The sequence below is a fragment of the Bubalus bubalis genome, chromosome 4, assembly GCF_019923935.1.
Source record: "Bubalus bubalis isolate 160015118507 breed Murrah chromosome 4, NDDB_SH_1, whole genome shotgun sequence".
Taxonomy (NCBI): domain Eukaryota; kingdom Metazoa; phylum Chordata; class Mammalia; order Artiodactyla; family Bovidae; genus Bubalus; species Bubalus bubalis.
In genome coordinates, this window is record NC_059160.1 from 121,062,683 (window position 1) to 121,077,662 (window position 14,980).

The window sequence follows — 14,980 nt, forward strand, 5'->3', positions numbered from 1 at the left end:
ATAATTAATGTCACAGAGGATGCAAGAGGGTCAGTATGAACTCATCTAATCATCATAATAAAAATGCTTCACTGAAAGATCAAAGTTTTTATCTCATGGACACCACTGCTCATACAGTGGCAACGCTAACTTCATAGGAGACTGCCAACTTACTGATTTCACTAAGAAACAAGCTAGTAAAACCAAGTTATTTTATCAACTTACAATGAGATCACTACTAGGAGATAAAATTCCCAGAAGAGAAGAAACCTTCCGACCAATTCCTGAAAGCACGCCTTGTCCCTGAGGCAGGATATGCTGATGAATTTTTCCTATACTTTCAGGTATCAGGCGGATTAGTTGGCCCCCCGATGAGGATAAAATAAAACTTCCTCCCTGTGAACAAATGTGAAATTAGTTCAGTTAAGCATTTAAGACTAAGAAAAGAAAATGAACACAAATCACTTTGATATGCTTTGAGGGAAATCATCTGTACCTCCACATAAATCTAAAAGAATAAAAAAGAACAGTGCTATTAAAAAAAAAATCATTTATTTATGAATCCATTCACTTAATACTGCACAGAAAAACTTCATAGCCATTTTTTTAGTTGCACTTTTTTTTTAATTCTGATTTTTAAGTTATAGGTTCACATGATGTAGGTTCAACAAATCAAGAATCAGATTTTACTTCTTTGGTAAACCAGCAGAGTATGTATCAGCAAACCATTCTTCCTCTAAGAGTTTCTGAATCACTCTCTGAAGATGGTTCTGACAGAAACGAGTACCACTGGCTACTATGCTCCACTGACAGGTCCGAGTCCTATGAGAAGGGCTGCCCTCGGTTTAAGTGCTCAAATCCTAGATCCTTACATTCTTTCCTTGCCTCTTTTTTGATCTCCTCCCACCCCTACCTGTATGATCTCCTCAAAATCACAAATTTTTAGTCATCCAAACCTGATTTCCAAGCCAAATGACAGTTTCCCAATAAATATAAAAGAATATCCATCGTATACCTGTACTGCTGTTAGGAAACTGTAGGTCTTATCACCTCCCAGATCTATGAACGTCTCTGTGTAGGTGTCTTCACTCGCAAGGCTTGGCCAATAGCGGATGGATCCTTCTCTGGTGGCAACCATGACAGTGACAGCCTGAAACAAGATCATAACACTCAGCAAACACAAGATGAGGAGCCCCAAAGCGGTAGTCTGACAACACTGACATAAAGAAACCGGGGCAGTGCGCTACTAATGAACAGAAATCAGGGGAAAAATTCTTTTTTTCCATATTTAAAAAATTATCATACAGTAAAATTGACATCTTCTCCTCCTGTTTTATAATTCTATGAATTTTTATACCCTGGTTTCTCTTCAGATCGTACTAAATGTTTCACTTTTTACAGTCCTATGAATTTTAAAACACATGGTGGGTCACATGGTAAAGGATCTACCTGCCATGTGGGAGACCCAAGTTCAATCCCTGGGTTGGGAAGATCCCCTGGAGAAGGGAATGGCAACCCACTGCAGTATTCTTGCTTGGAGAATTCCATGGACAGAGGAGCCTGGTGGCTACAGTCCATGGGGTCACAAAGAGTCAGACATGACTAAGTGACTAAAACTTTCACTTTTAGACTCCTGTAAGTCCCACCACAAACAGGATACAGGAGAGTCCATCAGCACCAAAGCTCCATAACACTTTCCCTTTGATCACACCCTCCCCTACCCTCACTCCTGGCAATCCCCATTTCCACCATTATAGTTCTGTCTTTCTGAGAATGCCAAATAAACGAAATCATATAGAATAGAACCTTTTGACAATGGTTTATCTCATTTAGCACAATGCCTTTGAGATTCACCCATGTTGTTTCATGGATTAATAGCTCATGTCTTTTTACTGCTGAGCAGTATCTCACCCTATGAAAGAATCAGTTTATTTACCCATTCACTTGCTAAAGGATATTCAGATTGTTTCCACCTTTGGCTATCACAAATAAAGGTGCTATGACATTAGTGTATTGTTTTGTGTGTGTGTGTGTGTATGTGAACATAAGCTTTAATTTCTCTAACATAAACAGCCAGGAATGGAATTGTTGGGTCATATGGCAAGGGCACTTGAACTTTCTCAGAAAGTGAAGATCAGTGGCTGCACCATTCTGCATGCCTATCAGCATTGCACGAGGTTCCAGTTGCTCCACATCCTTACCAGCAGGTGGCAGTGTCAGTGCGTTTAATTTCAGCCACTTAGTAAGAGTGAACTGGTATCTCGCTTGTTTTATTTGCATTCCCCTATTTGACATCCTTATATTCTCTTTGGTAAAGTGTTCAAGTCATATGCCTTACTTTTTAAATTGGGTTGTTTGTTTTCTTACTAAGTTTTGAGAATTCATTTTATGTTCTGGGTACAAGTCCTTTATTGGATGTTTGATTTATAGTATTTCCTACCAATCAGTAGCTCTCTCTTCATTTTCTTCTCAGGGTCTTTGGCAGAGCCAAGTTTTAAATTTTGATTAAGTCCAATTTATCGATTTTTCTTCTTTTATGAGTCACATTTTTGATGATTTCTAAGAACTCTTCAACTAACCCCATGTCATGATGATTTTTTTCCTGTTTTCTTCTAAAAGTTTTTAGTTTTACAGTTTACATTTAGACCTATGATCCATTTGGGGTTCATCTTTACATGAGGTTTGAAGCGAAGTGAAGTCGCTCAGTCATGTCTGACTCTTTGTGACCCCATGGACTGTAGCCTACCAGGCTCCTCCGTCCATGGGATTTTCCAGGCAAGAGAACTGGAGTGGGTTGCCATTTCCTTCTCCAGGGGATCTTCCTGACTCAGATATCGAACCCAGGTCTCCCGCATTGTAGGCAGACGCTTTACCGTCTGGCCACCAGGGAAGTCCATGAGGTTTAGAAGGAATTTTTTCTTCTTCCTAAAGATGGTCGATGATTCCAACACCATTTATTGAGAAGACCATCCTCACGTCACTGAATCTCTTCTGCACCCCTGTCAAAGATCGGTGCGCCATCTCTGTGTGGGTCTGTATGTCTACACTGTTCTGTTCCATTGCCCCGTGTGTCTACCTCTGCCACTACCATTCTGTCTTAATTTCTGCAGCTTTACAGCTATGTTTCAACACTCAACTGGGTGATCCCCCCAACTTTAGAACTCCCTTATCTTAAAAAAATGTACTTCAGTAAGCATTTAAGTCACCCACCTGAGTAGAATGTGCTTCGCCTGAGGTAGCAGAGTAAGAGAGAGCCACCAGGTTGGCACTCCAGTGGAAATCACTAGGTGGCAGCTGAAGTTCTTTGCAAACAGATAACTATAAAACAAATTCAAAAAAAAATTTTTCATTTCAAATCCAATTTTTGACCATGCACCTGACTTCACTTTTTTTGCATACTTTAGATTCTAATTCACTGCTAGAAATACTATTCTAGAAATACTTTCTTCTCACATCTTTTTGATTAGGCTTCCATCGTCATTTTCACTAATTTTAAAACAAAATATTTTAAGAGATACAGAATCAGGAAAATTTAACAGCTAGACCAGACCCTTAAAAGAAACTACTCCACTCTCTTCCCAGACCAAAAAAAAGTCCATTGTTGAAAGAACTGTGTAGACTTCCCATGGAATTTTCCCAGTCTAATCTTGATTTGTTGAGTTGACATTTAAAATTGGCATGACTAGAGTAAGTATTCAAAGTCGCCTAGAAAATATTTCCGAGACTCAGCCAGTATCAGGCGTCCTCTGCTAACTCAGGATGCCACCTCAGGACCTCTCCCTCACCTATGCTCCTAACTACAAACATGGTTTTCTAGACAGCAGGTGTACAGAGACCAGTAGACACGAAGAGTTTAGGTAAGTTGGAGCCTGAGTCCCAGTGGAACAAAGGCCCAGTGAGCATGAGTATTGCAAGAGAGTATGCCTGATCTGGAGCGGACAGAAAGAGGCTGCTGAGAGTACAGCAATGAACACACAAATGAAAGCCCCCGTGTGAAAAGTTGACAATGAAGAGTTCAATTAGCATTCTAAAAATTGGTATAATTTTTTCCTATTTTCTTACACATGATTCAGTAGATTCAGTGCAACATATTCCTATCCTCTTAGAAACTCAGTTCGTTAGTTTATGTGGATGGCATTTAGTCTTAGACTTCACTGAGCAGAGTGACTAACATGACATTCATTAAAAATGTCAATGTCTTTAACTTTATTAAATGTAAATAAAATATATCTTGTTTAAAATCATGATAAGGAGAGAAACTTTTTTCCCAATACACAAATGTGTATGCACGCTTGGTATTTCATATTACTATAAAAATGCAAATCTATAATGCTTGAGTCGATTCAAATTACAGATTTCCAACAACTCTAAAAAGTTAGGGTAAAAATTCAGAGCCAATTAGGAATTTTCTCCTCTCTCTCCCTCCAGCTCTTTAAAGAATCATTACCTTAGTGATAGGTGACAGAGCAATCTTCCAAATAATGAGTTTCTCTTTGCAGACCAGACAAGCCCATCCACCTTCATCTATGTGAACGGACAGCTGATCATCAACTAAAAAAAAAACAAGGTATGTAATTAATCTTACAGTATGAATTAAAACTGCGAACATTTCTCATACCAAAATCTTCCTTACTACTATACTCTTCACCCAAAAAAAGTAACCACCACACACACAAGATTAACTCACAACAAAAAATACTCTTGAATAATTCAAGAGTTATTATATCCAAAATAAGGGATCCATTTAACTTTGACAACCACTCTTATAAATATATTGAAAGGTAAAAACTATGTTCTGGTCTTAGGTTTAATATTTCTTATTTTTTGTTACAAATTTATCTCACTTTTTATAATATTTAGTAAAATTCATGATTTTATTTTGATAAAGCAACACAAATAATAAACCCCCTCATTAAATACATAAAACATTTCAAGGAAAAATCATGTTCCTGCAAAAGAACAAGATTTTCAAATAAGAGCTCTTTGAATGTATGATAGATTACTTTATTACATGCTAACCTAAAGGGGTTAGGTTTCCTCAGTTTCACCTGTTGTTTCAGTTATTTGCAGTCAACTTGGGCCTGAGATATTAAATAGAAAATTCTAGAAATAACACTTTTAAGTTTGTGACGAAATCTGGCAGTGTCCTGCTGTCCTGATGGGGACGTGAATCACTCCTTTGTCCAGTGTATGGACGCTGTACCCACCACCCATCCATTAGCCTCTCAGTAGTAGTCTAAGTTATCAGAGTCACTGTCTTAGTGTTGCAGTCCTTGTGTTCAAGTAACTTTGTTTTACTAAAACGTGGCCACAAAGCACAGAGAAGTGATGCAGTAATTTGGATATTCTCTTACTGTGCCTAATTGATAAATTAAACTTAATCATGGGCATGTATGTATAGGAAAAAACAGTATATACAGGGTTCAGTGCTATTCTCTTTCAGGCAACCCCTGGGGGTCTTGGAACTTATGCCTGTGGCTAAGGAAAGACTACTCTATTGCTGCTGTAAGTTTTGGTGCTAAACCTGTGTAAATGCATTAAGAGTCCAGAAATTTAATCAATATGAGTTTTGCTCTTCATTTGAAGACAGGGTAGAGGGGCAAAATAAAAGGCACCAATGAGGTACAAGCTAAAATATAAATATCAAATCATACCTAGGTTGAGTGTGGGCTTTTTGCTGAACTGGAATACCTGATTGGTATTTTCTTTCCCTAAAAGCACCGTGGCAGCTCCAAATCCTCCACTGGTGAACACTTGAGGACCCTGACTCAGTACACCAACTTACTAGGGCTTGGAAACTTCCATGTGAGGATGAGATCTTCTCAAGTTTACATAGTCTTCAGTTTTCACATCCTGATTTCTAGAAACTGTCTCCTCTGAGTACTGTGTACTATTTGTTATTAACATGATCTGATGGCATGAACCAGGGGTGTGTCAAAGGCTTAAATGCAATTTAAGCTGAAATTTTTAAAAGGGAAAATAAAATATATATTTAAACCAGGAACAATGCATGACAGAGGTTAGTAGAAGTTTAGCTCTCTGAAAATAATTTACCTGAAGCTCCCATGGACTTATTGGTAAGATGTGCTAGTTCAAGTTTATGAGAAATGTTCCCTTTTATGGAATGGAGTACTTTAAACTGTTTTGACTGTCATTCACAGTATGAAATACATTTCACAGCACGATGTAGTCATACACAATTTAAATAAAACAAAATGAGACACACTCTGACATTCTGCAACCTACTTTACTTCATTTTAAAAAAAAATGCTGGTCATGAGCCACTAAAGTGATTTCAGTCACTGCCTGCAGTTTGAAAAACACTGTTCCAGGAAATCAAAGGATGCTTTGAACTTTGCTCTTAGAGTCACCCCAACTTCTCAGCATTAATGGCATCTTTCTGAAGCTCGTGCTGACCACATCTTCCACACTTCCACTCTAATTCTCTACCAGTGGGGTGTCCCTGGTGGTCCACTGGTTAAGAATCTGCCTTGCAATGCAAGGACACAGGTTCCACCCCTGGTTCTGGAAGATCCCACAGGCTGCAGGGTAACTGAGCCCATGGGTCACCTCTTTGGCTGCACTCTGGAGCCCATACCCCCAACTACTGAAGCTAGCGTGCCCTAGAGCTTGTGCTCTGCAATAAGAGAGGCCACTGCAATGAGAAGCCCATGCACTTCAACTAGAGAGTAGCCTCTGCTCGCTGCTAAAGAAAGCCTGGCAGCAGCAGTGAAGACCCAGCACAGCCAAAAATAAACAAATATTTAAAAATAATTTTCTGCCAAGAGGATCTTCTAACGGTGCACAAATGAATTTGGCTGGAGGGGCAGCCCAGCCTGGCATGGTGCAGAGCAGTCGGCTTGAGTGCTCACCACAGTGAGGGTCCCTTGGACATACTGCCTTCTGCTGCTGCTCAAACCAGGACAAGCCTCCGCCCTTCTCGCCTCTTCTACCACCGTGCCACCACTCCCCGTGCGGTCAGCACACACCATGACAAAGACAGACAAGAAGTCCTTCAAACAGAGCCTGGCCAAGTGGAAGCTCTTCATCTAAAACCTGACCACGAGAGTTCCTGGGGTGCATTGCTAAGAGCTGGGGTTTGATCTTGCTCTTCTACCTACTCTTTTATGGGTGCCTGGCTGCACTCTTTTCATTCACAATGTGGGCTATACTTCAGACTCTGAACAATGAGATTCCAAAATATCATGACCAGATTCTAAGTTCAGGACTTAAATGGTTTTTCCAAAACTAGTGATGGTATTGGATTTTTCATTTGGCATGTCTAATCCAGAGTTCTGTAAAAGGTACACTGATGAGCTTAAGAAATTTCTAAAGCCATATGGCTTAGAAGAACAGAATCTCACAGAATATAACAATGGAAACTCTTCTGAGCAGAAAGGTCCAGATTATACTGCATGTCAGTTTCCTCTTGCTTTCTTTGAAACATGCAGAGGTGTGGATGATGCCAAGCTTGGCTACAACACAGGAAACCTTTGTATTCTTGTGAAAATGAAGAGAATGATTGGATTAAAGCCTCAATGAGAACCAAGGATAGACTGTATTGCAAAGAATGAAAGCCCAGCAGTTCTATCAACTTATCCTCCCAGTGGAAAGACAGATTTAAAATATTTTTCATGTTACAGGAAAAAACTGCATGGGAGCTATCTACAGCCACTAGGTGAGCTATCTCTAGTTCATCTTTGGTAATAAGGATGACATAAAAGAAGTTAACAGTTGAGTGCAAGATTGATGGATCACCCAACCTAAAAACCCAGAATGATCATGACAAGATTTCAAGACGAGTTGCATTCAAGATCACCATACATGCATAGTAGGAGTGAGGATATCTCCACAGGGTAAATGTTGTGTTGTTGTCTTTATCCTGTATCAGCCAGACCTGCCATTTCAGAATTATCGAGACCACCTTTGGAGAAAGGTGAAGTGGTACATGACACTGGAGTAACAACATAATGTTCTTCCGGATCATAGTATTCCATGTCCTTCAAAGTAACTTGCCTGTTGCCTCTGCTGCCTTTTGAATCATGTAAAATCACCAGATAGGGACTGCACCAGATAGAGGCTGTGAACACCTGATTCTGAACACGTAGGACAAGGGTCTTGTCCAATTTTTATGTGCTTTAATTGCCCAGTGTCTAATGCTTCAAGTTCTGTGCTATATAAATATTTTATAGATTTAACACTGGTTAACTGTCATATTTTGATGCCACCAAAGTTTTAGGGGATAAAATGGTACCTGATCAACATCAAATGACTTTACAGCTATAAGAAAATTGGTGGGTGGAAAAGTTCTTACGTGAGAAGGAAAAAGGAAAATAAAAGTGGGCATGAAAGGTAAAAAAAAAAAAATTATGCATACAGCTTCTGGGGTACTACACAGATCCAAAATGGAGGTAAGACTTCATTCTATTGCATTATTAAACCCAATAATTTGAGGCAGTAGGGCAGTAGTTTTTGGATTTTTTTAAAAAGCTAAACTTCATATATTCAAACAACTTTTGAAATTGGACTGAGTTTTGCATACACAGCATGTACAATTATAAATACTTATTTTGATTGTGCTAAAATGAGCTCATTCTGCTTCCCAAATTTGTTATATTTCTCAAACACAGTGAAAAACCAAATAAGTCAGCTATTTCTCCCCAAGGAAGTGAAGGTACACCAGTGAAGTAAAGTGAAAGTCGCTCAGTCATGTCTGAATCTTCGTGACCCCATAGACTATACAGTGTGTGGAATTCTCCAGGCCAGAATACTGGAGAGGGTAGCCGTTCGTTTCTCCAGGGAATCTTTCCAAGCCAGGGATTGAACCCATGTTTGCTGCATTACAGGCAGATTCTTTATCAGCAAAGCCACAAGGGAAGCCCAAGAATACTGGAGTAGGTAGCCTATCCCTTCTCCGGCAGATATTCCCAACTCAGGAATCGAACCGGGGTCTCCTGCATTGCAGATGGATTCTTTACCAGGTGACCAGAGAAAGCACAAATTCCTATCTTCATGCCAGACCTAGGCTTCATTTGAATTGCTAATAGAGACAAATGGAAAATGACACCCACCTTCAGTCAATGTTAAGGCTTCAATGACTTTAACAGGGAGAGAAGATCCAAATGTTTTCACATCATAGTTCACAGACTCAGTTATGGAGTGGTGTGGGAATATTCGCGTAGGTGTTCCTCTAAAGAAATGAGACCATATTATTTTACTCATAACTTAAAATTTTTCCATTATTCATTATAATGTTATGTATATATTTTCACAATGGAGAGAAAATCTTTGATAAACAAGAAAAAGATAAAGCTTAATAGTGAAAAACTCTGGCTCATGTATACTGTGTAAATTTATTTTTCATTAAAAAAAAAAAAACTAACAGAATCTGGCTTCGATTCTCATGCTTCAGTTATTAGATGCATGATCTAGTCACTTAAACTCTTTATAATTCTGCTTCTTTAACTGTGAAATAAGAAGGTTGGACTAAATCAGTATTTTTCAAATTATAGGTCATTTTGAGGGTTTCATTCAACGTTTTTGAAAAACAAAATAGAGTCCAGTTTATTATACTCTATGGTCAAAAAAGTTTTACAAACATTGGGTTACATCATCTTTAAGCTCTCATCAAATCTAGAAATATAAGATTTTACCAGATATACCATCAAAATCAAGAAATTAAGTAGGGTCATGAGTATCTGCTGTTACCTCTTCTTCAATAACAGATACAGCAGTAGAGATTATATTTCCTTCTTACCTTCTTCTTAACATTCAGAAAAAGTATAAATATATCAATATAAAAGTTATTCTCTTATCATAGGATTCTCTTATCATTAAATGAGTACACATACAGAGTGGTTGACAGCATTATTTCTGACTGAATATAACAAAGGTTTTTCTTTGAGTTGATCACCAAAAGTTAAGAAGAAATTAAAATAAAAAGATGAAAACAAAGTATAACTTTCATTCACTGACTTTTGTCAAAAGGAGTAGAAAACAATCACAAGATTAGCATTTGAAGAGCACTTTACAAATGTCAAGGAATACAAGGTATTCTTTAAAAATCATTTATTCTTTAAAATATTGCAATTTTCTATACATAAATTTTAAATATGAGTTCAAGACTCAATATTCCCATTTTCTTACAGAGGCAAATTCATTTTTGATAGACAAATTCAAAGGGAACCACTCAAGAAACATACGTGCTTCGAGATTAACTATGAAAGGGGAGATGCAGAGGATGGTCTCACAAGTGACGTGCACTGGTGTGCCACACTTTTATTTGGTAACATAACAACTATTCTTATTTCGTTGCTTATGGAAAGTCTTTCCCCTATTAATTTAGCTTCAGGGTTAACTTCTGTAACTAAAATCCCTTTATCAATCAGCAGATGTTAACAGGGAGTTAGTATGTTAGGCAAATATGATTCTACAGGGTTTGAGGCCTTCATTGCCACCACCACTTTACATCTGCATCGTGGCATTTTATTTTGACTCCTTTGGCAGGCTCAGATTAGGTTCATTACTGCCATTTCGCAGATGAGGAGATCATGTGTGACCTACACTAGATTACAGGGGTAATAAGAACAAGGCAGGTAACCACCTGATTCTAATCACCAGATTCTAATTCAACACCTCTGTTGCTGTTTAGTTTCTAAGTCCTGCTGGACTCCGCAACCCCATGGACTGCAGCCCCCCAGGCTCCTCGGTCCATGGAATTTTCCAGGCAAGAAAACTGGAGTGGGTTGCCATTTACTTCTCCAGGGGATCTTCCTGACTAAGGGATCGAACTCGTGTCTCCTGCTTATCAGGCAGACTCTACCACTGAGCCACCTGGGAAGCCCCTCTCCATCTCTCAGTTCAGTTCAGTCGCTCAGTCGTACCCGACTCTTTGTCACCCCCATGGACTGCAGCACGCCAGGCTTCCCTGGCTATCACCAACTCCCGGAGCTCACTCCACCTCTGCTGCTGCTGCCTCTACACAAAGGTAAATCCATGCAGAGTGTGTGAAGCAAAGGCTCAATTGATGAATTAATCAAAGCGAGGCTGAAATAATCACACTCAAGGGTGCAAGGGTGACGGATGTCTATTTTCCCAACACTCTGGCGTCCCTCGCCGTCCCTGGTTTCGTGGCTTCTGGAGGCCGGTGAGCCTGTGAGTCGACGAACCCAACCCAGGATGACCACTCACCGCGAGCTCAGGGAGCTCCGACGGCCGGCCGGAGAGAAGAGCACGGGGGAGCTGACAGAAGACCCCAGAGTCAGACCCTTCCTGCTGGTCGCCCGGGGCGTGGAGCCCGGCCCGACTCCGCCCAGGGGGCCTCTTCGAGTTCCGGTCCCCGGGGTCCGCGGAGAGGAGACTGCCGGGAACATGATCGAAAGGACAGGCAACAGACAAGGGACGTTCAAGCCGTGGGGCTAAAGCGCAGCCCGCGCGCGGAGATCGAACACCTGATGGGCGGGAGGGCGCGCGATTAAGACGTCAAAGAGCAGCGCCAGGCTGTGTGGTGCGCTGTGATGACGTCCAAGCTCTGCGCGAGCCTCAGGGCGTGGTCGAGACCCCAGCAAAAATTGAGAGGTAGGGTGCGCTGTGGTGACATGGAGATGCAGCGCGGAGTATCGAGGCTTGGCCGGGCCAGCAGGAGAAACCGGAATGGGGCGCGCTTTGATGATGTAAAGGAGAACGCCGAGCCGTGGGGCGTTGTGAAAGCCTCGGACCCTCGAAGTTGAGGGGGAACCTGAGCGAGAGGCCCTGGAGCGGATCAGTGGAGGAGATAGAGTCCAGAGTTTCCAGGGAAGTGAAACTGGAAAAGCACGGGCTCTTCTCCGGTCTGGAGGGTGGGACTGCCCCTCCAGCAGCTGAAACGCAAAGCCCCGGCACTCTGGTCCTTCCTGAACCTCTTGGGAAATGAAAAGACTTCATTCCCTGGTCCAAAATAAGGGAGGAAAACGGTAAAGCTGACACTGGTTTCACATTTAGTGTTATAGATGTTATTCCCTAGATTTGTCATTTCTCCTTCATGCTAGTGACATAACAAGTCTGTATCTCTAGCAGGTCCTGATAAAAAACCATAGGCTTCTGACAGCCCTGCTGCTGCTAAGTCGCTTCAGTCGTGTCCGACTCTGTGCGACCCCATAGACGGCAGCTCACCAGGCTCCTCCGTCCCTGGGATTCTCCAGGCAAGAACACTGGAGTGGGTTGCCATTTCCCTCTCCAATGCATGAAAGTGAAAAGTGAAAGTGAAGTCACTCAGTCGTATCCGACTCTTAGCGACCCCATGGACTGCAGCCTACCAGGCTCCTCTGCCCATGGGATTTTCCAGGCAAGAGTACTGGAGTGGGTTGCCAATGCCTTCTCCGTCTGACAGCCCTAGTGGACCGCTTTCACCTGGATATCCTGCGCATGCCTCACAATCTACTCATTAAAAGCTGAATTCAGGTTTTCTTTAGGACTCCTGTTTCACTACCACCTCTGCCCCGTTGGATAAAATTGGTTAGTTGGCCAGTGCAAAAAGAAGAGCTCTATTCTAGATTCATCCTTCACACTTTCCTCCACTGTAGCACCTGGGACACTGTACTCCTGAGCATCTCTAGTAGAAACCACATCTGCATTGCCTTTGCCCTGGTTAAAGTGCTCACACTTCCCTCTTTTTTATCCTTTTGCCTTTTTTGGGGTCTTCTCTCCTCTGGATGGTCTTCAACACTGTCCTTCCACACTACAGCTGATAAGTGGAATATTGCCTGCCATATAAGTAAACAAAGGATGTCATAGTCATCAGTGATTGCTGCCACCATGTGAGCTGGTGAGCCCTGAGGAAACTCAGGCTATGAAAACACAGGATACTGACCCCCAGCTAGCTGAGGTGAGTACTGAATGATAATTTCAGTTAGCCCAGCCTTTTGCATTGTCCCATACTATGTGACTTGACATGGAGTCCAGATGTATGGCTGTTGGAGGATGGTGAACAGACAGTCATTCATTCATTCTTATTGACTACCTTCCATGTGCCAGCCTGTATGCTAAGTGCTAAGTTTTCTAACTGTAAGCAAAGCAGACATGGGCCCTGCCCTCGTGGAGATCACAGGCCAATGAGAAAGACAGGTCCTGAACAAATGAACACAAATTTATTTACACAACCACAAGTTGATATGTGTACAATGAAAGAAAAGAGGAGGGTGTCTGATAGAGAATGACTGGGTATCTGACTTTGGAGGAAGATCTACAAAGACCTCTGAGAGAAAAGGACATCTCTGCTGAGATGTGCCCTCAGCCAGGCAAAAAAAGAGGAAGAGTATTTGAAGCAGTGGATCCTCTGGCAAAGGACCGGAAGCAGCAAAGAGCCTGGTATATTCCAGGGTCTTTAGACAAACCAACCAATGACAAGTGACTAAAAGTGGAGGAATCTGGAGAAATGAGGGCCTGGGAAGGGCCTTGTAGACTATCAAACAAGATCTTAAAGGAAACAGATAGCACTCTCGAGCTGGGTAGAGAGTTTAATAAAGGTAATGGAGAAGGCAATGGCACCCCACTCCAGTACTCTTGCCTGGAAAATCCCATGGACAGAAGAGCCTGGTAGGCTGCAGTCCATGGGGTCGCTTAGAGTCAGGCACAACTAAGTGACTTCACTTTCACTTTTCACTTTCATGCATTGGAGAGGGAAATGGCAACCCACTCCAGTGTTCTTGCCTGGAGAATCCCAGGGACAGTAGAGCCTGGTGGGCTGCTGTCTATGGGGTCGCACAGAGTTGGACTCGACTGAAATGACTTAGCAGCAGCAGAGATTGTATAGAGCCCTGAGGCTGCTAAGAACAAGTGGGCCAAGAAAAGAAGGGGTCACCAGGCCATGGCTGTGGATCAGGAGACACAACCAACTCAAGGCCACCCAGAAGGAGGGAACAGCTGGGAATGGAAGTGCCCTGACATCAGTGTGAGGAGGCCAGAATGTGAAGGAGGAGAACACTAGGACAGTCCTCTTGGTGGGAGGGCCCACCTCCTCGAGGAAATAGTGGAGAAGGCGAGTAGAACAGAAGATGTGCAGCACATATACCTGGGGCAGCCAGCCAGGTACTTGTTTATCCCTCCCTAGTGCTACCATTTCCCTATTTATCTTTTCACCTCATTTTATCTAGTGTAGCCACTTTAGACGGAGAAGGCAATGGCATCCCACTCCAGTACTCTTGCCTGGAAAATCCCATGGGCAGAGGAGCCTGGTAGGCTGCAGTCCATGGGGTCGCTAGGAGTCGGACATGACTGAGCAACTTCCCTTTCACTTTTCACTTTAATGCACTGGAGAAGGAAATGGCAACCCACTCCAGTGTTCTTGCCTGGAGAATCCCAGGGATGGGGGAGCCTGGTAGGCTGCTGTCTATGGGGTCGCACAGAGTCGGACACGACTGAAGCGACTTAGCAGTAGCAGTAGCAGCAGCCACTTTAGAAGTCCAGAAGGAAGAATAGTGTAGTGCAAAGGCCTCTCCAGCCTAAGCACCACCTGGAGGGCTGGTTAAGCTGGACCGCTGAGCCCCATCTCGGTGTCTGACTCATTGGGCTGAGGGCTGAGAATCTGCATTTCTAAATTTACATTCCCAGGTGTTATGGAGACGTCTGTCTTGGGATTTTTTTTTTTTTGTCTTAGGACATTTGGGTAACTCAGTTCAGTTCAGTCACTCAGTCGTGTCCTGACTCTTTGTGACCCCATGAATTGCACCACGCCAGGCCTCCCTGTCCATCACCAACTCCCAGAGTTCACTCAGACTCACGTCCATTGAGTCAGTGATGCCATCTCATCCGCTGTCGTCCCTTTCTCCTCCTGCCCCCAATCCCTCCCAGTATCAGAGTCTTTTCCAATGAGTCAACTCTTCCCATGAGGTGGCCAAAGTACTGGAGTTTCAGCTTTAGCATCATTCCTTCCAAAGAAATCCCAGGGCTGATCTCCTTTAGAATGGACTGGTTGGATCTCCTTGCAGTCCAAGGAACTCTCAAGTCTTCTCCAACACCACAGTTC

The 14,980-nt window shown here is 42.3% G+C and overlaps 1 protein-coding gene and 1 pseudogene across 1 annotated transcript in view; one reads left to right on the top strand and one right to left on the bottom strand.

The window, feature by feature from the left end:
• The window catches only part of NUP133 (nucleoporin 133), a 56,905-nt gene extending 45,424 nt beyond the window's left edge, over positions 1–11,481 (bottom strand). The window contains exons 1-6 of the mRNA XM_006063055.3: positions 11,170–11,481; positions 9,051–9,169; positions 4,427–4,530; positions 3,190–3,297; positions 995–1,129; positions 205–375 (exon numbers count right to left, since the gene is read on the bottom strand). Of these exons, the coding sequence (XP_006063117.2) occupies positions 205–375; positions 995–1,129; positions 3,190–3,297; positions 4,427–4,530; positions 9,051–9,169; positions 11,170–11,351 (819 nt within the window). The 5' untranslated portion in view covers positions 11,352–11,481. The remainder of the gene's footprint in view (positions 1–204; positions 376–994; positions 1,130–3,189; positions 3,298–4,426; positions 4,531–9,050; positions 9,170–11,169) is intronic.
• On the top strand, positions 6,779–7,871 carry LOC102410424 (annotated as a pseudogene).
• Positions 11,482–14,980: the final 3,499 nt, after the last annotated feature.